General features: G+C 39.8%; 1 protein-coding gene across 1 annotated transcript in view; it reads left to right on the top strand.

The window, feature by feature from the left end:
* Positions 1–17,783, top strand: part of LOC149316943 (unconventional myosin-X) — a 199,075-nt gene extending 181,292 nt beyond the window's left edge. The window contains exons 33-41 of the mRNA XM_089516575.1: positions 388–545; positions 3,118–3,241; positions 3,949–4,246; positions 5,559–5,766; positions 6,776–6,912; positions 8,728–8,848; positions 14,020–14,475; positions 15,556–15,747; positions 16,657–17,783. Of these exons, the coding sequence (XP_089372701.1) occupies positions 388–545; positions 3,118–3,241; positions 3,949–4,246; positions 5,559–5,766; positions 6,776–6,912; positions 8,728–8,848; positions 14,020–14,475; positions 15,556–15,747; positions 16,657–16,767 (1,805 nt within the window). The 3' untranslated portion in view covers positions 16,768–17,783. The remainder of the gene's footprint in view (positions 1–387; positions 546–3,117; positions 3,242–3,948; positions 4,247–5,558; positions 5,767–6,775; positions 6,913–8,727; positions 8,849–14,019; positions 14,476–15,555; positions 15,748–16,656) is intronic.
* Positions 17,784–24,451: the final 6,668 nt, after the last annotated feature.

The following is a 24,451-nucleotide window of genomic DNA, read 5'->3' as shown; positions in this document are numbered from 1 at the left end:
AGCATACCTCCAGAGACTCGAAGCAGCTTTATTTTGGCAGTCTGCAACAGGCCAGAGTTAATGGCTCATTTAAAACACATCTGCCTAGGCCAAACAACAGGAAATGAGATCACATGGAACATTTCATAAATTGGTCTTCCATTTGTTCAATTCCAGTTTTCACTGTTGTGATCTGAATGATGTAAAGGTGTAACAGGATATAGAGAGTTACTGCAATAAGACAAATTACAGTTTGTGCATATTCATGACAGATCAGATTTATTAGCCATACTCTTTTGGCTCATGCAGAATTAGCAAAATGATTTCGACAGGGCTTCTTCAGAAAGTGCCTGCTAATAGTCTAAAACTAATGAAGGCACTATATTATCTTACTCACTCTCACCTTAGGTTACTGGAACGTGACTGTGTATGGACGCAAGCACTGCTATCGTCTCTATACTAAGCTGCTTAATGAAGCTTCCCGCTGGGCAAGTGCTATCCAGAATGTGATTGACACAAAAGCACCAATTGACACTCCCACTCAGCAGCTTATTCAAGACATTAAGGTCAGTAGAAAAATCCACTATATTCTTTTTCTGCCATAAAGAAAAGTAACATAATTTTATAAATTATTAAGAAACAGGTGACAAATGATTGCTTCTCTGCCCAATTTATCCCAAAAGCCCAATACCAGAGAAGTTCAGTTACTACTACTCTTAACCATCCCTATGTGCCATTCTCCTTCAAATATGAGCCTTGGTTCAATGAAGAAGGACATAATATAGTACATACGAAAAGGCCTATGTATTCAGTGTGAACTAATTATCCAACTGTGAATCCATATGTAGCCAACACAATACCATTTGTGTGCAAGAGGGAAATAGCAGGCTTGAGGGCACACCATGGTTTGGAGAATTTTTTGAAAAAATACTAAAAATTGAGGTAGGAGGACTGTGATAGTAGCAGAACAAAAACACCACAAGGAGGATTAGATATATTCAGTTGGCACAAAACGCTATCAGACTCTTGAAGAGAAAATGGGGAAAATATGAACAGAGTATGGTGAATTGAAATGGAGTATCTCAAAAGAGGAAGAGATGCAGTGGCTTAGTGGTTAAGGTGCCGCATGGTTAAGTGGTTAAGATGACGACGACAAGATCACCAGGTCAGCAGTTCGAAACACAAGTGCTGCGTGACAGAGTGAGCTCCCGTCTCTAGTCCTAGCTTCTACCAACCTAGCAGTTCAAAAGCATATAAAAGTGCACACTGATAAATAGGGACCACTTAGGTGGAAAGGTAAGAGCATTCCATGTGCTTCAGTGTTAGTCATGCTAGCCACATGACCACGGAGTCATCTTTGACAATGCTGGCTCTCTCAGCTTAGTAATGGAGATGAGCACCACCCCTACAGTCATACATGATTAGACAATTACATCAAAGGAGAAACCTTTACCTTTTTTATCCCAAAAGAGGAAGTCCCATAATAATAACAACAACAATAGCAGCAGTGGTGATAGTAGATGTAGTAATAAGAGGAGGAGGAGGAGTAACAACAGAATAAGCCTGCTGCTGTTAAGTCACATGTGTATCTCCAAGACAGTTTAAAAAAGCATGCCTCCTGACAGTGGTAGCAGGCAGTGGTAGCATTACCCCATTGATAATGCTCATGCTGTTTTGCCACATCACAGTACTCTATCCTTTGACTGCTACTAGAGTATAGTAGCATCCTGTTTCTACAGAGAAGCAACCATGCTGATCTGGTTATTTACCATCTGGAAACAAAGATCCAGCTGGTGAAGTGTTGTTTCCTCCTGCTTTGTGATGTTACCCTAGTTTAGTGTTCTCTTTTTGAAATCAGACCTGTGGTATCAGGTAGCAGGATGTGTTTTGTTTTGTTTGTTTGTTTCATCATTAAAATGAGATGAGTGCCTGATTGCTTCTGTGCTTTGAGGTGAGAAAAAAGAATAATGTCCCCATCTTTTAAGGCATAACTTCACCAATTTGAGAACTAGCTTTGCCCCTAAATGGTTTTGGGTCTGAGTAAATGAACACCCTGTCACATTAGGCATAGTTGTTTGTGGCATGAGACGGAAACTTCTCAGTAAAGGTGTCAAAGCTGTAGATTGTATCTTAGGAGGCTCCCTCTCTTTCAGCATCTAAGCAGAAGAGAAATACATTCATATTTTGCCAGCCTTTTGAATTGTTTACCTTTGCATCCTAACTAATACAAATGGTTTACAAGATTACTACATGCGGCTTTTAAATTGCAATTAGACCTGGGAAAAAGTGGCTTGGGTGATACTTATTGCACAATGACACCTCCAATGCATAGCTGCTATGTTCTCAAAGCACGATTTGAGTGTCTCTTTTCATTGACAGGGGAACCTGCCAGTGACTTCCCAAACATGCTAGTGCCCAGGTGCGAAATGCTGCTGAGGTAGCTGCGATATTGGCAGTCATGTGATGTCATAGTCTCCTTTCCCCCCCTGTGCCCCCTCTCCCATGCTATTCCTTTCTTTTCTTCTTATTTGTTAAACTTACATCTCAGTAGCAGAGCTCCAGAACTGTGAAAAAGTAAAAATAAAAATAAATAAAAACACTGTAAAAATTTAAAACTGAAAACTAGCTGGGTAGGATAGGGAGGCGGGGTTAAGGGGGAGTCAGAAAGAGAGCACAGTAGCGGCAGTAGCCCCAGTCACACAATTGTGAAAAAGTACAATACTGGCTACTCTGAACCCAGTATGTTTCTTTTTCTTTTTTTAATCAATGCAGTTGCTGTGAGAACAGGGCTCATGTGATAAATGTTCTTAGTATGTTACTTTGGCTTTTCAGTTGGACTTGTAGGTGCTTCATTGTAATACTGTGAGTATTTTATTGTACATGTTTTTGATCTATATTTTAAGCCACCTTGGAGATAAAAGGCCAAATATATATCTTCAGAATAAATTATTAAGAATGAAGTTTTTCCTGTGAAATGTTTTTAAGCAGAATTTAAATTCAAGCTAGTTCTTTCTGGCAGGCTCACAGGAACTATATTTAAATAACCTGGCATACTTCTGAGCTTTCACAAATATTTTGTGGTGGATTATTTTTCACACTTATGCTGGGAATAATTCTGATTTTTGCATATTTATGCAGGAGAACTGCCTGAACCCTGAAGTGGTTGAACAGATCTATAAGAGGAACCCTATTCTTCGTTACACACAACATCCACTGCATTCTCCATTGTTGCCACTTCCATATGGGGACATCAACCTAAACAGTAAGTCCATCATATACTTTAGCCCATTCTCTTTATTATGCAAAATCATCCCTTTATGCAAACCTTCAGTGTGACCATATGCACAAAGATCAACTGGTATCTTACATACCCATACCTTGATAAAGTCCCTTGTGGAGTCTTTTTATCAGTGTGGTACTGTTCTTAAATAGTAGAAGTAACTAAGGAAAGTTACTGATGTGCTCAGCTCAGCTCCCTGTCATTCTCCATGTTTTAGTATTTCTTCCAACATACTACCTCCTCTTATCCACAGTGTTCTAGGCAGGAACAGGCAACTGCTTGGAAGCCAGTTCTGCCCAGGAAGGTTTTGCGAGCACCAAGTACAGCTGAGGTTGCAAGGAGGTTGTTTCTGCACATAAAATAAGTGGCTTCTCTAGTATGGGGTCAATACAGTGCTGTGAAAAGCCCTCATGCTCTCCAGAACTAGCCCAAATAATCTGTTCCCAAATATTCAGCAATATAATCAGTTTACACAAGGGTATATATTAAGACTTGTATGCAAAAGGTATCCTAATTGTTATAATTAAGTAAGAATATTAGACATTTTTGTTCACTTCGTTTTGAGTATTTTAAGTACAGAAGTCTCGACTGTTCATATACGGTGCCTCAGATACTTGCCCCACTTAAAATACAATACTACTTTAACAGTTTAGTAGTTTAAGGTACAATTCCATGTTTCTTTTCTATAGTGCTCAAAGACAAAGGCTACACTACTCTTCAGGATGAAGCTATCAAAATCTTTAATTCTCTGCAGCAACTGGAGTCTGTGTCAGATCCCATTCCTATAATTCAGGGCATTCTCCAGACAGGCCATGATTTACGGCCTCTCCGTGATGAGCTGTACTGTCAGCTCATCAAACAGACCAGCAAGGTGCCTAATCCAGGGAGTATTGGCAATCTGTACAGCTGGCAGATCCTCACATGCATGAGCTGCATGTTTCTACCAAGCCGTGGTATTCTCAAGTACCTGAAATTTCATCTGAAAAGGTAAGCAGAATGATTACATCCAAAACAGAAGAATGTTTTTGTTCATTTGTGGAGTGAAAAGTTCCCAGAATGTTTTCCTTGTCATGCTAGAGTGTGAAACAGAGGACCCACAGGTATAGGAAACAGTAGGTAGAACATGCCTTCTTGCACTTTTGGTTCTGGGTAGCATTTGACTAAGGATGTGCAGAAGGATATAAAGGGGAGAGAGTAAAGGAGCTGGAGTGACTAGATAAACAGTAATGCAACAAAAGAATAGACTTCAGAAAGTGCTGGACTCTCCTTCATTGGAAATCATTAAACAGGCTGGACAACCACCTTTTTGGAGGGCTTCAGCTGTGTATTCTAGCAGGGCAGGAAGTTGGACCAGATGACCTCTGTGGTTCCTTCCAACTTAATAATTTTGTTAAAGAAGCCTATCCCACCTCCCCAAATCCGTTCCCACTCTGCTTTGCTTGGAAAGAGTTGTGGATGAATTGATTTTATATGTGACAGAGAAAAAGGATGGAAAATGACAGCCACACTGAATCTTATGGACCAACACATGTTTTATATATTAACATTTATTTAGAATAGTTTTAATGAAGATTAAGAACACCTGAGAGTAATAAATTAAGGGCAGATAAAGTTTTGGATGAGAGGCAGCATGGAAACTGAACGGGCTACCTTGGGTGAGTCAAACTCTCAGCCTCAGAAAACCATGTAATAGGTTTGCCTTAGGGTTGCCATAAGTCAGAAATTACATGGATGAAAAACTCTTGGATGAAACTCCAGTCAAGATATGTAAGGGTGGAAAATTATTCCATGGCATGCTTTATTTGACCCATGGAGGTAATTAGATGGTGTGCCCTGCCCCTGTATGGCAAAAAATGCAGGACCTCAAGTCCCATTCGTTTCAATGGCCACGCATGCGCCCATGGGTGCGCAGACCATTGTAACATCCAGGCTTGCCATCCGCGTAAGCTTAAAGCTGCAGATGGCAAGCCTGTGTATGGAGCATGTGCACTCTATCTAGCCTAGAACTTGGAGGGAAGGAGAAAATCCAAATTAGGGCTTTTGAGCATGAGAAAGCAGGGTAGGTCCTGGAAGTAAATAACAAATGCAGATAATCTTTCTGCACAATAATCCTACTTACAAGACTGCTCTGAGGCAGGAATGGGTCACCTAATTGAATCCTTTGCAGTACAACTCTCTCCAGAGCCTCCCATGTCTCAATTCTCATGTATATAATGTTCTCATCATGGCCTCTAAAGTGTCCCTCATATTATCAGATTTAAAGCGACAAGGAATTGACACTCAGTGTTTGTCCCAACAGGGTGCACGACCAATTTCCAGGCACAGAAATGGAAAAATATGCTCTTTTCATTTATGAATCTCTTAAAAAGACGAAAGGCAGAGAGTTTGTGCCTTCCCGGAGTGAAATCGGAGCTTTAATCAACAGACAGGAGATGACATCAACAGTCTATTGTCATGGTGGTGGCTCCTGTAAGATTACTATTAATTCCCACACCACTGCTGGTGAGGTGAGATGATGATGGGCTGGAGCAGGGGTTTGTTATGATAAACTATAGAGCACAATGTCTCATACTACTGTTCCAAAATGAATTTACACTTTCACCATATGGCTTTTTCTTCCAAATGTAGAAAAATATATTGTTTGAAAAGAAACAGTTTGACAGCTGGAACTCAGTGCCATGTGTTACTTTTCTGGCATTTATGAGCATCTTGAAAAATGCATGTCTTCCAAATGTGCCCTTTTTGTCCCCATAATAGTAGAAGAGATAGCAGCACCTATCACTTTCTTTACACTAAATCACTTAATATGTGATTTTTAAAGCAGACATACTGTTTAAATTATCAATCCATGTAGAAATGTGCAGAAACATAAAAGTATGCTTTTCCTTGAGGAGGAAATTAGTTGGAGGCCCTAATAAAATTAATTTGTTCGTACTTGCAAACCACAGAGCCTGACAAATGTGAGGAACAATAAGAGAGAAAAATGTGGTAAAAACAGGCTGTGACAGTAATTTGCTTTGTAATTTATGCTTGTGCTTGTGCTTTTATTGTTTACATTATGCGGCATTATGATTAAGCCTTATACCTCTACATTTTAATAGATAAGTAGAATGTTAGTAGTAGTAATAGTAGCAGCAGCAATAATCACAATAAATAATAACAATAATGACAATAATGATATCTGTACTAGAGTTTATTTAGTGGTTTTGTACATAATTACGACTTGTAGGACATCTTTGAGAAGAACCACCTATTTCCATAACTGATAGCAGCAATACATGTATATCTGAAAACCTTGTGCTAAAAATGAACATGCAGCAAAACTAATTTGAAACTTGTTTTTTGAAAGCTTAACAGGAAAACTGTTGAAAGGGACAAACACTTAGATGTTGAGTCTGTTAGATGGTGTCACTTTCAACCTAATTCTTACCTTGCTTTCAATTTCTGTTAATTAATGTTATTACCTTCTAAGGTCTAACAGTCCATGTTCTGTCTCATTTTGTTTTTGTCTACTAGGTTGTTGAAAAGTTAATTCGAGGCCTGGCCATGGAAGATAGCAGAAATATGTTTGCCTTGTTTGAATACAATGGAACCACAGAAAAAGCCATCGAAAGCAGAACAGTTGTGGCTGATGTCTTGGCAAAGTTTGAAAAGTGAGTGTGCCTCTCCTAATAAACAAGCAATTAAAATCTCTACTAGCAGCTTTCTGAATTTCCCTTTCTCGAATTAGTAGCATCTTTTCTCCCACCCTGTCCCAAAATGGATTAATGAAGTGCTTGTAAGCCTAGCGATGATTTCATCACTCTTCACTGTGAGACTTGTGTTCTACTGTCCTGAAATTTCCTCTCTCGTGCCTTCCCACCAGTCGCCCTCTCAATTTGGACTCTGTCTCCACTCTAGATCCTTTCGTCTTTCTTCCCACAAATGATACATCTTCTCCAAAGCTACTAGTCATGAGTACAGAATTTCATGGCAGCCTTAGTTCCCAGGAGCATTAAAAGCTTGCCTCTGTAAAGCTGCTGATATTAGAGCAAAGATTAGAAGAACTCTTCTAATCTTTAGAATGATTAGAAGAACTTTGGCATTTCCCATGGGTAGATGGGCCATGAATCTTAAAGTTAGGAGGTCTTATCCACCTACAACATTCCTTTTATGGGATTTGATGACTATTAATATTCTAAATCAGTGATTTTCAGACTTCGGTCCCCAAAAATTGTGAAGTACAACTCCAGAATACCCAACCAGCATTGCAAGTGGTCAGAAATTTTAGTCCAATAACAGCTGAGGACAAGTTTGGGAACAACTTCTATACTGTGGATACAACTCTAAATCTTGTTCCCTTGACCATCTTCCACGCTAAACCTCCATCCTAAACCTCTGCTGGGTATCACACCATTTCTCCTTATTAAGAAAAAGCCCACCTCCTTGTATCTAAAAAAATAGAGAGTGAGGAATTTCCAGTCTGCATCCTTTTCCCTGACATTTTATGGGGTGGGGATGGGGATTCCAATGTACAAGCATTCCAAAATGGTTTCTCTCTCCACCCCAAGAACCTGTTGATGTGCAATGTCAGAAAATTTTAGCCATTTGATTGTATTTTGAATATTTAAAATGGCCCCTACCTACATAGATCCTAGATTCAGGTTCTTAATATTTTACATTAGCTCCCTTTGGATGCAAGTCAGAATTGTTCATAATTCTGGCTTATCATTTCATCAGCAGCATACTGCCCACTCAGCTGTTCTTCATTCCTCCAGCCAAGAGAAGTACCAAACTTAACAAGAAAACGGAAAGCTTCCCTTTTGTATGAACCGCTTCCCTCATTTGTTGCTCCCCTAACAAATCAGGAAAGAGAAACTATCTTCCAACTATAGCTTCAGACTCTGCTCTGTAGGAGAAAGACAAAATCCATATCTGAGTATACCATAAGTTTTTGTGTCTTTAGATGTTTATCACACTATACTCTTATAGTGCTACTATTCCACTTTGACTGCTCTAGCTGCCTCCTGTTGCATTCTGGTATTGGCAGTTTTAAGGAGGGGTATTTAGAATTCTCAGGCAGAGATCTCTGCCTGAGAATTCTAAATACCCCTCCTTAAAACTGCAAATCCCAGAATGCAACAGGAGGCAGCTAGAGCAGTCAAAGTGGAATAGTAGCACTATAAGAGTATAGTGTGATAAACATCTTTGTTAACTTTAGCTGTTTGAACAGACCATTGGAGTGAAGTGGGAATAGCAGAACAGTGTGCACTAACTATCCTCCTTGTGAATGAAAAGTCAGAAGATTCAGCAACCCTAGTTAAGCATTTTATCTGGATGTGATCATTGGTTTAGTAATTTGGATTTTAACCCAGCTTTGTTGCGCTTAGCTATGGAAGGCGCAAAATATCCAAAATATAATTTTCATTATCAGTTTAAAAGAATTAGGTTCTTTTAATCTGGGGTATGGTGTTCTTATGTTTTCTCAGGCTTGGTGCTGCTTCTGAGGGTGATCAAATGGCATGGAAATTTTACTTCAAGCTCTACTGCTTCCTAGATACTGATCATGTGCCAAAAGATAGCGTGGAATTTGCATTCATGTTTGAGCAGGTAAGAAAAAGAAGAGGCTTTGATATGATACTATTTAGAAAGAGATTTTTTTTAAAAAAAAATGAAATAAAACAGACACATCATTGAGATCAAACATAAAAGAATGCAAAAGCAATTTTCAAGTGTCTGTTCCCAGCAATGGCCCTTAGACAATATGGGGGAGATGCCTGAGGTTTCCCCTCCTGTGTGCTATTAATAGTGACAAAACAGGAGCAGCTCTGATCCTTGGAACATAATCCATCAAGAGGTTCTCTTTCCACTCCATTTTTGTGTTATTAGCATGAGACATTAAGTGGCATCCATCTTGGAGTCACCTAATTCCTAGCCTTCTACTTCTGAAAGGTCTTTAAATATAGTAACAGTGGTGTTGACCTCAAACAGGGATTTTCAAAGCATTCTGTTTCAAGGAATGGTTTTCTGGGGGCGGGGGGGAATGCCTGCCCTCAAATCTCTGTACATAGAAAATGATTTGGAGAATATTCTGGGCTGAGCTGCTCACACAGGATACTGACTAGACCTCACTGCCACTTTGTAGAAACTGTAACTGTGTTCCCATGGAACACCTAACCAGAATCTTGTAGAATGCAGGACAAGGCAGTGTGATAATGAACACTAACCCATTGTTGTGGTTTGTGGGGAGGAGCAGCTTAAAATGAGACAGGCATTTTGTCTGTAGAGTGCATAGTAAGATTCATAAACCTAGCAGGACCTGACACTAGTTTGTCTCTCCACAAACAATCCAAAGAAATAACCCATGGTTGGTTCTAGCTTTATTTGTCTGGCTTGTAGGGGAAGAAACAAGCCAGAATGCTAGTGCCTGCCAAGTTAGGACACCATAAACAAACCATAAACAAATGAGTGAAAGATTAGTGATTACTTTAACTCCCCTAGTTCTCACTAAGGCTGCATCCACACTGCAGAAATAATCCAATTTAACACCACTTTAACTGCCATGGCTCAATGCTATGGAATTGTGGAAAGTGTAGTTTGTTGTGGCAGCACAGCTTTTTGACAGAGGAGGCTAAATAAATGTCTCACAAAAGTACAATTCCTAGAATCCCATAGCATTGAGCCATGACAATTAAAGTGGTGTCAAAACTGGGTTATTTTTGCAGTGCGGATACAACCAAGGAGTCCTTGGCTTACATTCACCAGGACACAAGCTCATCCACAACAAGCCAATGTTTTTTGGTCATCCAGCCTGTTGTCTGATTACAACTTAAAAACCCTGTTCCAAAAATCCTGTCAGACAGCAACGAGAGTGCCTTTCTAGCCTCCTTAGGGGAGAGAGCACTGAAGCCTGGGAGCAGCTGCCTTTTCTTCCTACCAAACATGCACTTCAGGGCGGTGGAATCCTTCAGCATTTAAATCATAGGTGTTAACTCTTCACACTTATGTAATCAGTGAAGTTTACGTTGGGCATATGTGGGATTCAGGTGGGAGGTTCCTGGAAATGCTCCCCTTTAATACAGGTCCCACATCCCAACCTTCTGTACTTTGATTTGTCCTTTGCTGAGGAACTGGCCCGTATGTGCCAAAATTTGACTCTTTGTTGCAAAAAGGTCACATTTTTCAGAGTATGTGTATGATCAGTGTGTGTTGAGTTATATGTCTATTAAAGGTCAGTTTTCTCTTCAGCTTGGAAATACTGTGTTTATTTTGAGGTACATACCTCTCCTTAGAAATAAGAGAGAGGTATGTTCCCCAAAGTAATTACTGTATTTCCAAGGTGCAGAGAAAACTGGCATTTAATACACATATAACTCACACTTTTTTCTAGGGAAGAACTGGCACATATCTCCTTTTTAATTGTAATGGTAATCTTTAAATTAGGTACAGTGCACCCTCCACATTTGCTGGGATTAGCCACGCAGGAGTCTGTAAAAGTGGGAAAATCCACAAATTTTATACACACACACACACACACACACACTCAATCTCTGGAAGAGGCTAAATGGATTTGCATGTGGAAATCAAGCTTAAAAATATATATCAGCAGGAGACACAGATTCTCTACTTATACATAATTGTATTAGGTTGTTTCCTTTTCAGTAATGCTTTGAAAGGGTTCTTTGCTCTCAACAGATGTATTTTATCCCCATATGTTGTTGTCTGCTTTAGGGTACACAATTATTGACTAATATGTAATTTCAAACTCTACTTGCTAGTACTATTGGGATATTCATTTATATATTTTTGATATAATATTTCATATGAGCTATATTTAGTTTGTTTTTCTTTGACTGATTTAATATACACACCTCTGGAGCTGTGCTACCACATCACAGTCTGTGGAGTTCATACACCACACAAACCAATGGCTCTTGTCCATCTTGGCTTATCAAACAGGCCAGAGGGGGACTGGCTGAGTGGGTGAAGGAGGTAGTCAGTGCCTCCCTACAACAAGGCAGAGTTCCATCTTGCCTAAAGGAGACAGTTGTGAGGCCTTTGTTAAAAACGCCATCCCTCAATCCTGCTATAATGAATAATTATCAGCCAGTGCCCAACCTATCATTTTGGGGCAAGGTAATGGAATGTGTGATGGCTTCCCAACTACAGGGGTTTCTGGATGAAATGGATTGTCTAGGTCCATTTCAATCTGGTTTCAGGCCTGGCTATGGAACAGAGACAGCCTTGGTGACCTCCACAGGGAACTGGACAGGGGGAGTGTGTCCCTGCTAGTTCTCCTGGACTCTCAGCAGCTTTCAATACCATTGACTGTGGTACCCTTCTGGGCTGCCTCTCTGGGATGGGGCTTGGAGGCACTGTTTTACATCGGCTCTGTTCCTTCCTGGAGGGGCAAACTCAGAAGGTGGTGCTGGGGGACCCCTGCTTGACCCCTTGGCCATTAACCTGTGGGGTCCCTCAGAGATCTGTGTTGTCCCCTATGCTATTTAACATACACATGAAACCCTTGGAGAGGTCATCTGGAGTTTGGGGATATGGTGCCATCAATATGCAGATGACACCCAACTCTGCTATTTCTTTCCACCTCAATCCAAGGAGGCTGTCCTGGTCCTAAATCAGTGTCTGGCATCAGTAATGGACTGGCTGAGGGCAAACAAATGGGAACTTAATCCAGACAAGACAGAGGTGCTCTTGGTAAGTTGGAAGGCAGATCAGGGAATAGGGATCCAGCCTGTGTTACATGGGGTCACACTCCCCCTGAAGTTTTGCAGTTTGAAGGTATTCCTGGACTCTGCTCTGAATCTGGAGGCCCAGATCTCTGTAGTGACAAGGAGTGCTTTTACACATTTAAAATCTGTGCGCCACTTGCACCCATTCCTTGAAATGCCAGATCTGGCCTTGGTGGTACATATCTTGGTTACATCCTGTTTGGACTGCTGTAACTCATTTTATCTGTGTCTGCCTATGAAGAGTGTTCGGAAACTTCAGCTTCCCCTGGCTCCAGTTTGTTTCCGGGCAAAATTCAAAGTGCTAGTTATGACCTATAAGACTCTATATGTCTCAGGTCCAGGCTATTTGGCAGACCATATCTCTGTGTATGAACCAGCCCGGGCTCTGAGTTTCTCAGGAGAGGCCCTTCTCTCTGTCCCACCATCATCACAAGCATGGTTGGTGGGGGCATGAGAGAGGGCCTTTTCCGTGGCTGCCCCTAGACTCTAGAACTCCCTGCCCAGGGGGGCCAGAATGGCCTCTTCCTTGTTATTCTTCCGCCAGCAGCCTAAGACCTACCTGTTTAGACAGGCGTTTAAAACAAAAAGTTTTTAAAGTATGAGATGGTGTATTGTTTAAAGTATTTTTTATCTTTTTAATTGTATTTTATTCTTTTAATATATAACTTGTTTTAATATTGTAATAACTGATTATGTTTTAATTTTGTATGCTTTTAATTGTACTGTTTTTAATGTTGTGAGCTGTCCTGAGTCCCAGTTTTGGGGAAAGGACAGGAGATTAATAACAACAACAACAACCAGTGGACATCCCATACTACATACATACATTCATTTCCAGTATTTCATCAATAATAGTAGAACCAAGGTCAAACCATGGTTTAAAATCCTATTATTTTCTGTTCTGGACATAACACTGAATCTAGCTTTAAACTGAAGCAGGCATGCTCATTTCATTCCATTAAAAGAACCCAGGGCAGAGCTCTATCCAGTCCAGTGTCCTGCTTTCTTATGGTGACAAACCAGATGCTTTTGGGAAGTTCACAAACGTCATCTGTTGTTATCAGCAACTTCTAATTAGAAATACAATATCACGGATCATGGAAAGAACAGGGTATAGCTGTCATGATTAGCTTTCTCCTCCATGAAGGTATATAAGGCCCTGTAAAAATATTTTATTTGAAGTCACCATAATCACCACACACTGTTCTCTATGTCTTAATTCAGTTATCATTAAACTGAAGATATACACTTACTTCTTCAAAGATATATACTTGTTCAGACTGTTAATGGGAATGACTTGTAGGTGTAGTAGATCATAGGATTATTTGCCACCTGTTCAAGTTTCTCAGTAGGAGCATCCAAACAATCAGACAGGAATAGTACAAACTACCCACACACTATCAAAATACAAAACAGTAAAACTATCCTCCAGGGCTTTGTTGGCCACTGTTGCAGAACACCTGCCTCTCCCCCACACTCACACACACCTTTGCATGGTAATTTCAGATTGTAGGCAAACACGGGTTCTTTTGTGATTATGTTTGCAGTCTTTATAAGGAAGCCATTTAACTTGGAAAAGAAGCAACTTGGCTGCCCTCTGGTGGCTTTTTGTTATCTGAACACCCTTGTGTTTTGCCAAAAAGAGTAACTCATCTAGGCAGCTTGTTTGTGTATACAGTATTTCATGTGGATTATTTTTGTGACAAGAAGGGATTAATATTACTAGTAGTACTATTTACAGAACTAATTTTTACATCACTTCCAAACAGTCAAAGCTGTTCATGTACACCATCTTGTTGCCATCTCCTTACTACAACCCAGCAAGGCAAATATTACTAATTCTGAATTGCCTGGGGGGCAGGAGTGAAACTGAAAGGCTTGCCTAGAACCACCCAGTGAGTTCATGATTCAGCCAAGAGGCAAAGTAGGGATTTGTGATTCAAAGCTCATCCTTTATCCCACTATGCTAGAAATTTTGAATTCAGAATGTTACGGTGCATATAGCTGCAAAAATATTTCTTTCCTTTCCAATAGGCACATGAAGCAGTGATTCGAGGACATTATCCAGCTCCTGAAGAAACCCTCCAGGTCCTTGCTGCCTTGCGGCTCCAGTATCTACAAGGAGACTATACTTCATCCAATATCACTGTGCCAGAATTGGAAGAAGTCTACCCACTGCAGAGGCTGAAGTCCCGTATTATCCAGTCCACTAAAACCTTTACTCCAGCAGAGAGATTAGAGAGGAAGCGGACCAACTTCCTGGAAGGCACCCTGAGGCGGAGTTTCCGCAGTAGTTCCATCAGCAAACAGAAGATGGAAGAGGATCAGATGCTTGACATGTGGGTCAAAGAGGAGATCTCTGCAGCCAGGACAAGTGTGATTGATAAATGGAAGAAAATGCAGGGAATGAGCCAAGAACAAGCTATGGCAAAATACATGAGTTTGATTAAGGAGTGGCCTGGGTATGGATCAACACTGTTTGATGTAGAGGTGAGCACCCAAACATTCTGCTGGCCTTCTTACTCATGAACTTAAAAAGTATAGCAAAGTATACCATTGGTTGTACACAACATATTAAGATATCTTTTATTTTAATGTTGCACCTGTGCTACTTCCTCTTTTACTGCTTTGACAACATGGGTAGGCAAGCTTTGACTAGAAACCTTTAAGTTATGGTAATGAACCTGTGGCAACGTTTCTCCTCAGAGAGAGAGATTGAGAAAATAAATAGACTCAATTGTGCCTTAAGTTTGAGAACTACATCAGGGAAGACCACTTCTTCTCCTGCTTTAAGCAGCTATCAGGGCCTTCGTTGGCATTATCAGTTACTCTTCTAATCTGCACCCACATCTCAAATTACACCCATCTCACTAAGGGAAGCAGCAAAGACTGCTGTGCTTAAAAGACCTTTATGTGAACATACAGAGGGGAGCAAAAGCCAGGAATCTCCCACCCATTCATCTACAGCCCAACATAATGGTCACATTTCCCCACACAGTTGAACTGTTTGATCCATGTTTTGGCATTAATGGAGATGTTTAGGGCTGAGAGATCTGCCTGTGTAGATTTCAATAGGTTTTCCTAATCTAGGGTCTTTTTAAAAGGTTCATAATAAGCAATAATTAAATGGGTTTCATTTGCACATCATCCTTTCTTAATATTAGTGATCCGGTGTGGTACAAGAATGAGAGTTGATTAGAGACCGGGAGTGAGAGAAGCAAGTATATTTTGTGCCCCCTAGTTTTCTTTTCTTTTGTTTTGTTCTTTAAATTGCTCCCAAATGTATTTTTGCCACATTCTGCCCTGTAGGCTGTTTTAGGTCCAGATGAAGCCTTTTTTTCTCACAGGAAATGGCCTGGACATTCACTGTGTGGGAGTAACAGGCTGGTTACTCCCAGCATAAATTACCTTATTAAACAAGGATGTCATGCTAAATAAGAAAAGAGCAGTAGAGAACACTGTATGTTGTAAAAATAATCATTCTTAACTGTATTTGGAAAATCATAATATCATTTGTGTATATTGATTACCATTTGCTTGACACTGTTTTATGCTGTCTTCCTTCCGCAGTGTAAAGAAGGAGGCTTCCCTCAAGAGCTTTGGTTGGGTGTTAGTGCTGATGCTGTTTCTGTCTACAAACGTGGAGAGGGTAGACCATTAGAAGTGTTTCAATATGAACATATCCTCTCCTTTGGTGCTCCCCTTGCTAATGTCTACAAGATTGTTGTGGATGAGAGAGAGCTGCTTTTTGCAACCATTGAGGTAAGAGAGAAACACAACTCACACACACTCCCATTGGCTTCAGTCTTTTATTTCCTTCTACTTGTTTGTTTGTTATTGTTAAAAGGATGCATTAACATAATTCCTTATGTCTGCATTTAGCTATTTCTTTTGCCTGCCCAATTTCACAAAATGATTAAGTCTTTAAGGTTCAACACTTTGCATATGTACCTGGGAGTAAGTCTTATAGCTCTCAATAGACTTCCAAGTAAACATGCAAAACATTCAGGTTACCTTGTTGCAGTATTTGCTTCTACTGTGTTTTTGCTTGACTTCAAAAAGGTGTGATCTCTCCAGTTTTCACGTCAGTTTTCATTACTCATGGTCTGCAATATACTGCAGTCCCACAGAATCCTATTTAAATCCCTTACTTGGAAGCAAGCCTCATTAAACTTAATGTGGCTTCATTTCAAGTAAAAATACTTTGCTTTTTCTTGCAAAGACAATACAATTTTTTTTGTATTTTAAGTGAATAGTGTTGGAAAAACTGCACAAAGTACATAATAAATATAGCACACTAATAAGTTTGCTAGCATAATTTTCTTGGTAGAGAATTAACTGCCCCTATCAATAATCAGCCATTTTTTAAATGGTGTGTATACAGTTTCATAGGCTGTTGGATGTAAGTATTGGTGGTTCAATTCTACTTGATCCTTGTTTCTGTCCCATTGATCTTAGTGATTTCAAAAGGGTTGCAGAGTTCAACCAAATGTAACTTCAGGCTGCATTACAGTATGGCTGACTTCTGTAACTGAGAATGAAATCCAGTCTAAAACAATTATGAGAGGCAGCTTTTCAGGGACTCTAGCATATCAGCCTCCAAATGATAAAATCTCATATCCCTGAAACAAATCATTAATCTCTCTTGCATTGCTGTTATTGTCTTGGTAGGTTGTTGACATTGCCAAACTGATGAAAGCCTATATCAGCATGATTGTGAAAAAACGTTACAGCACATCTCGATCAGTGAGCAGTCATGGAAGTCAGGGCAGCTCCAGGTGAAGCAAGTAAATCTGTCCAGTGAACACATTGCTGCCGTCCCATCACTTTCTCCAGAAATGGTGACTGGAAGTATCTCTCAAGCTACAAACAAAACCATGTTTCTTGGAGAACCTTTGCTCAACATGAAATGCTCAGCGAATAAAACAAAGGAAAAAAAAACATAACATCTGCTTGCATAGTCCTATACTAAACCTGTTGGCTAGCCTACTTCAGGCCTTCCAATGCTCTGTTACCTCTTGATAACATCCCATATGCCTTAACTTCCAATACACTGCCTTTGAAGCAGTAAGAAGTGCCTTAAAACATTTGTAAAACCAATTTGCATTGATCTACATTGTATTATCAGAAAGTTTGTGTTTGTTTTTAAAATAAACCACTCAGCATATTTAGGAGGAGCTAATTCAGCCATCTTGCACTAACCAACTGGCTGGTTCATAATTAAGGACGGAAAGAAGCCTTTTTCTTGGAATGCTGCAGGCGGCTTTCCTTATGGACTTTCTTGGCAATATTATATTCTCCTTCTCCGTCAGCCCCCTTCTGTCCTTTCATATGTGTGCATGCATATGACCTGGGTTAACTCCTCTGACTTTATTCCATGTTTCACAACCTTTTAAAATTGAAAGGGAATAATAATGTGCAATGGTGTAAACAGTCTTTATGTACATTTGAATAGTCCAGAGCTATAGTTGTTTCAGTTGTAGACTTTCTTTATAAGCCAATTTTATTTACAAATTTGGGGGGGGGGGGGGTACCATAATAATTTTTTTATGTATTTTCTTCTAGAGAGGATTTTTCCATCCTTTTGTTACATATGTATGTAACAGGCCTATGTTTCTATACCCTGCTGTAACACATGTAGTTGAAAGAAACTATTTATAGACTGCCCTTCATCTGGAAATGCCATTATCAGCGCAACATTCAATCAGTTTTACATTATAAGTTTGTTTATAAGTTCATTTTTATGTTATGAGTTGTTTTTTAAAAAAAGATATTAAACATTTGTTTTAAAATATGTATCCCTTTGTAGAATGCTGGTTGAAATTTGACACATACAAAGTATGCTAAAAATGAAACAAGGAAATCAGACAGATCATGAATGCATAATACTGTAATTGTGGATAATTGTTAACTGCTTATTGTTGCTTCCAGACACAAGAAAAGAACAGCAGCAGATATTTGAAAAGCTGGCTGTGGACTTATAATTCTCCACTGAAAACGTGTAATAAAAACTATAGAAATTGACTACCAGTCAGGGCAAGGGTGCAAAAACCGTATCAGCAATCTATCTGCCAATTTGCTCATGCTTGCAGCATACAGAATATGCATACAGGGGAATGCCATTCCTGGCTTTGTATATACCATATATACTTGACTATAAGTTGAGAAATGTATGCCTCAACATGGACTGCAAAATCATGGGTTGACTTATATACTGGGCAATAAGTTAATATTGCTTATGAAGTTCCTAAAACAAGTGCCCACCCTTCCTTCGAAGCCAGGGATATTTAAACAGCTCCTCATTTGAGTCCTACACACCCTGTCCCCCCCCTCTCTCTCACACACACACACACACACACACACTTACTTTGTGTGTGTTATCCCTTAGACTTCCTTTTTAGCCAGAGCTAACAAATAGCTGCTGAGACAAGGGAGAGAGAGAGAGTGTGTGTGTCTGCCCAGGCTTGTACCCTGTTTTGCAAGTCATGAGCCTTGGAAATGCTGGGGGTGAAGGGAAGAGACAGAGAGGTTTCTACACTGTTTTGCAAACCATGAGCCATGGAAATCCTGGTGGTAAAGGAAGGGGGAGAGAGTGTATGTGTGCCGAGGTTTGTTTCTCCATTTTCCATGCTGAAACTGACCCTTGGGAGAGGTCCAGAGAGGGAGATGTAGGGAGGGAAGAGGTGCTTTGTTTCTCCCTTTAGATCTGTTGCAACATGCCACAGTCTTTGATCCTCGACTTATCCACCGGTCATATCAAAATCCATGATTTTGTCCCCCAGAACTGCCCTCGAATTATAAATCAGGACAACTTATGTACGGGTATATACGGTAAGCTTTCTTCTCACTGTGTGAGACATTGTAGTATATATACTTAGCCCACAGGTTGACCATTCTTCCAAAGCTGAATTTTGGCAAAGAGGCACAGAATGCAGAGATCAGAGTTCAAAATCAAAACCCCATTGAAAGCAGCTTATCCAGGTTGGATTTGTCCAAAGTGCATCATAAATATCAAAATAAACAACAGTTCTTGACAAAAAAAACCAAACCCACAAATTCAAATAGGACAAAGTCAAGAAGACCAATATTATAATGAAATTTTACTATAAAAATGATGATATGCCAGATGTCATATGACCTTCCTTCATTTATGTCATTGTATCAGAGTCACCACTAGATTCAGTATGGCCTCCAGATGTTGGCCTAAATTGCCTCTGATGAAATTGGACTCCAGATGCTATCTGTGTTAGTCATGGGCAATGGTCAACGATGATCAGAATTGTAGCCCCAACATCTGGATGGCCATCAGTTCCCCAACTATAGGTTCAGCTTGGGAAGTTCCTCCTGATTTAGGTGGAATCTCTTTTCCTGTAGCTTGCATCCATTGTTCTGGGGCCTATTCTCTGGAGCAGCAGAAAACATGCTTGCTCCCTACTCAATATGACATCCTTTCAAATATTTAAATAAGGCCATCGTATCACCTCTTAACCATCTCTTCTCAAGGCTCCCATGGCAGGAGGTTGGACTGGATGGCCCTTGTGGTCTCTTCCAACTCTATGATTCTAAGTCTCTCCTCATAAGGCATGGTTTCTAGACCCTTCACCATTTTGATCGCCCTCCTCTGGACACGCTCCAGCTTCACAACATCCTTTTTTAATTGTGGTGCCCAGAACTGGACACATTATTGTAGGTGATGCCTGACCAAGGCAGAATAGAGTGGCACTATTACTTCCCTTTATCTAGACACTATACTTCTGTTGATGCAGCCTAAAATCGCATTGGCCTTTTTAGCTGCCACATCACACTGTTGACTCATGTTCAACTTGTGGTCTAACTCCTAGATCCCTTTCACATGTCTCATTCAGCTAGGTGTCCCCCATCCTATATCTATGCATTTCATTCCCCCCCCCCTAAGTACAGTACTTTACATTTCTTCGTGGTCTATGTGAATCATACAAATGGGTTTCTCTGTGTAGAAATTCATTTTGTTATCTTTGGCCCAGCTTTCTAATCTATTTAGGTCATTTTGAATTTTGATCTCTGGAGTATTAACTATTCCTCATAATTTGGTGTCATCTGCAAATTTGATAAGCATGCCTCCTATTCTTTCATCTGAGTAATTAATAAAGACGTTGAATAGTACTGGGCCCAGGACAGAGCCCTGTGAGACCCCACTGGTCACTTCTCTCCAAGATGAAAAGGAGCCATTGTTGAGCACCCTTTGGGTTCGGCCAGTCAACCAATTACAAATCTATGTAACAGTTTCCTTGTCTAGCCCACATTTTACAAGCTTATTTGCAAGAATGTCATGGGAAACCTTGTCAAAGGCCTTACTGAAATCAAGATATGTTATATCCACAGCATTCCCTTCATCCACCAAACTGGTAATTTTATCAAAAAAAGAGATCAGCTTAGTCTGGCATGACTTGTTTTTCAGAAACCCGTGTTGACTTTTTGTGATTATTGCATTCCTTTCTAAATGTTCGCATTCTCTCTGTTTAATGATCTGCTCCATAATCTTTTCTGGTATGGATGTCAGACTAACTGGACGATAATTGTTGGGATCCTCTTTTTTCCCCTTTTTGAAGATGGGGACAACGTTTGCCCTCCTCCAGTCTACTGGAACTTCTCCTGTTCTCCAGGAGTTCTCAAAGATTATTGCTAATGGCTCTGAGATAATATTTGCCAGTTCTTTTAATACCCTTGGATGTAGTTCATCTGGTCCTGGAGACTTATATTCATTTAGATTAATCAGGTATTCCTGTACTATCTTTACTTATTCTGTGCTGCATTTCCCCTATTGTATCCTCGGCTCCATTTTCCTGGAGCACCCTTTTCCTTTTCTACAGTGCACCCGCATCATACGTGGCTTTCAGCATACACTGAAAGCCACGTGGGGAAGAAGGGGCGGCGCGTCCCATAGGGACAAATGGGGCATACGCTCATGGCACGCACACGCTGCCATGCGACTGCATCCACAAGCCCCATTCATTTAAATGGGGCTTGAGCATAAGTATTATTGTTTTATGCAGAGGAGTCCGGACCGGATCCCCCATGTATACAAAGGGCACTGTTTTGTCCCAAGAGCAATACTATGGACGTTGGGTGTAGTAAGGCCTCTGGCTCTCGGGAACACAGCCAGAACAAAAGACTTGTCCACAATTTTTTTAAGTTTCAAAAGCTTTACTGGTTATAAACACAAAACATGAAACCGTTCTCCTTTTTCTCAATAGTCCTTCCTAAATACCTTGCTCTCTTCTTGGTGGATTCTGTCTTTCTTCTTCTGAGGACTATCTTTCTTCTTTTGTGGACTTATCTTTTTGTCAAAGGAAAATACTCTCTCCAGGTCTGACTTGGCTGAAATCTTACTACACACTGAAACTAACTAGAGGGAGACAGTAAGAGACCCTGGGATTTCCCACAATTCTTGTCTTTCTTAAAGCTATAGATCTGTATTTCCCCTCTTAAACTAATACATAGAAAAACCTAATATAACCTTAACTAAATATATGTCTCAAGAGCATCAAAGATGCTCTGGAGGCATGACAGGCACACTGTATAACAAACTCCTGGAGAACAGGGTTACTTCCACCTAATGATCCCACCACTTGCACCCCATTAACCAAGTCATCCCTGTTGGTTAGAATCAGATCTAAAATAGCTGACCCCCTTGTTGCCTCTTCCACCTTTTGGACAATGAAATTGTCTTCCAGGCAAATGAGGAATTTGCTAGACCTTGAAGTTTTGGCTGTGTTTGACTTCTAGCAAATATCAGGATAGTTAAAGTCACCCATCATTACTACATTTCTCCTTTCTGAGTGGCACCTTAGCTTCAGGCAGTCACCGGTGGTGTTTTTGTGCAACAATGCATAGTGGGAAGGCAACAAAAAAAGATACATAGCAGTGCAGCTTGACGCTGTGCCATGCAGTCAAGCCAAGTGCATTCAGGTAGCCTTGGGAGCAGCCAGTGCAGCCAGTGGGGTTTCTGGAAAATGCAGGTGCCAGATGCTTTTCATGCCCATCTTTTCTGCCTCTTGGTTGGTAGTCCAATGGTGAAGATAGATGCCTTTAACACAATTTCCATACAAGCTGACAACATCTAAAATATTCAGTTTGCTCACAGAATCAAGGTTTGGAGCAACTCAGACTTGCAGGAGAAATAATTAACCACTACTTGAAGTCAAACCAAGAAAGACTCATCTAAAGACAGCTATGTCAGCAATTGTTAGAGAAAATTGTTGAATGTCTAACAAACATACATGGTATTTAACCCTTGTAAAATCTGCTGAATTTATTATAGCTGTAGTTCTAAATCTTGAATGAAATGTACAGTAGTAATGTTAATGATGTGGGATGGAGAACTGATGCAATACTTCTGAGTAAAAAAAACACCATTCAGTACACTGAAAGAAAATAATGACTCTGTCCTTAAAAGACCTTTTGAACAGGAATTGCTTTCACTGAGTCATAATGAAAAGTGCCATTCGAAGGATTTAATCACTTTTCTATTAACAGCAGCTTGCATGGAGATTACAGCACTTTGGAAAGAAAAACAAAAATAAGCATCACAAAGTGGTAGACTCATATTTGGATCCTAGCCCCACGGATGAATTAATGAAGCAAATACATTACATTTTATAAACCGTAGCAGCCATTGCTGATTTATGCTAACCAAAATAATGAATCAGTCTTCCGATAATTAATTTGAACATACAGAAAGATGCAGTGGAATAAGCCCTCTTTTCTTCTATATCCCTCCCTTTAAAAAAAACACCTATAAATGAAACAAATTTAATATTGCCCCAATTTATAGTTACAATGTTACATGTCTTGACTTTACGTGTTTGTAATTAATTGTTAATCAGCATGCAAAAATAATATTTCAAAAAGTATGAACACAAAGAAAAGTGATGCCACCAAAATGTAATGCAAATCACCACATAACAATAGCTTATTCTGAAGAACACTTGTTTCAGTTTTCCCATCAATTTTTCTACACAGTCCAAAGGTTTTTCAATTCTGACATTATCCCATGAGTGTCTCTTAGGGCACTTATTTGGCATTGGTCAAATAAAGCGGCTTCTAACTGCTTTGAAGGCGGGGTGTTTAGATGATGCACAAGGTGAAATGGTGGAAAGCTATACTCCAGGGCTGAAAACCAGAGCAAAAAGAAACTGGGATACTCTGACTCAAGGTGTAAAATGTGCATCATTGCATTGGCATATAAACAGCTTAGTGCCAGTATGGGACTGCAGTAAAGCAAAAATGCAATCACCAAAAATGCCATGGATGTAATTACAGCACATAAAACCAGACAGTCCAACAGGGGCATAAGATAAAGGGCGTGAAGGGGGCATGTATTTGGGGGTCTCCAGTGGGCACACCAATGCACCAATGCATTCTACAATCATTGCATTGCTTGGGTGCCTATGTGGTCAATCAAATGGAATGGCATCTGGGCAGGAAGAGGGAAGTAATTGGAGATTGCAGTGCTTTGTTTGTGTGATAGTGTGTATGCATGGGGTGGGGGTGACAAAAATAACAACACAATGCAGCTTGATGCATGATGCAGTATGGTGTTGATAGCCTATGGGTGTTCAGCCCCCCCCCCCCCCCGAGAATGAACTGTGTGAACAGCAGGGTTTCAATCCGCTTTCAGAAAACCCAGGATCGAACCACTTTTCTCTGCCCATATGTTCAAACCCTTAGATAAAAAGCCAGACTTAGCATCATGAACAAAATCCCATAAGATCATTTTCAACCATTCTGCCAAAATCATTGTTAAAAGGTTATCATCGTAATTCAACAATGAAATTGGTCTATACATTTTACTGAAAAGTCAAGTCGTGTTCCTCCTTGGGTAGCAATGCAATATTAGTATCTTTCCAACATTCTGATATGTCCTTCCTTGTAAAATAGAATCTGTTGTCCGTTGTACAGGCAATATTTCATCCTCAAAATGTTAATGATAATTATGTTCACAATCCATCTGGATCTGGTGTATTACCTTTTTAAAGCTTATTTATAGCTTCTGTACGTTCTCTTACAGGTCCATTCATGATATATTATTTTCTTCCTTTGATCTTAGAGAAGTTTTTTTCTTATCAAGTATTCATCTATTTGCTTCAAAGAAACATCCTAAACATGCCTTATGTAACCTATAAGCCAACCATTTCCCTAATTTATTTGCAAATTCAGAATTCCTTTCTTTAACATAATTAATTTTATTTTCCATTTCATTCACTGTTATAGTTGATAATTGTATTTGTAGCATTATAATTCTATCCAAACTAGATGTCTTCAATGGAGTTCCAACTTCCCTTTTATCTCATCCATAATCAGCTGTATCTTTTCCAGTCTTTTATTCCTAAGCTTTGAATTATCTTGAGTGAAACATCCCCTTGTAAAAGCTTTACTTGTATCTCAAAGTACCTTTATTTATTTATTTATTTATTTATTTATTTAT

This window comes from Sceloporus occidentalis, unplaced genomic scaffold (assembly GCF_023333645.1).
Source record: "Sceloporus occidentalis isolate IW3139 unplaced genomic scaffold, rSceOcc1.0.p SCAF_3, whole genome shotgun sequence".
Lineage (NCBI taxonomy): Eukaryota > Metazoa > Chordata > Lepidosauria > Squamata > Phrynosomatidae > Sceloporus > Sceloporus occidentalis.
Note: the sequence above shows the minus strand (reverse complement) of the source record. Positions and strands in the feature narration are given on the sequence as shown.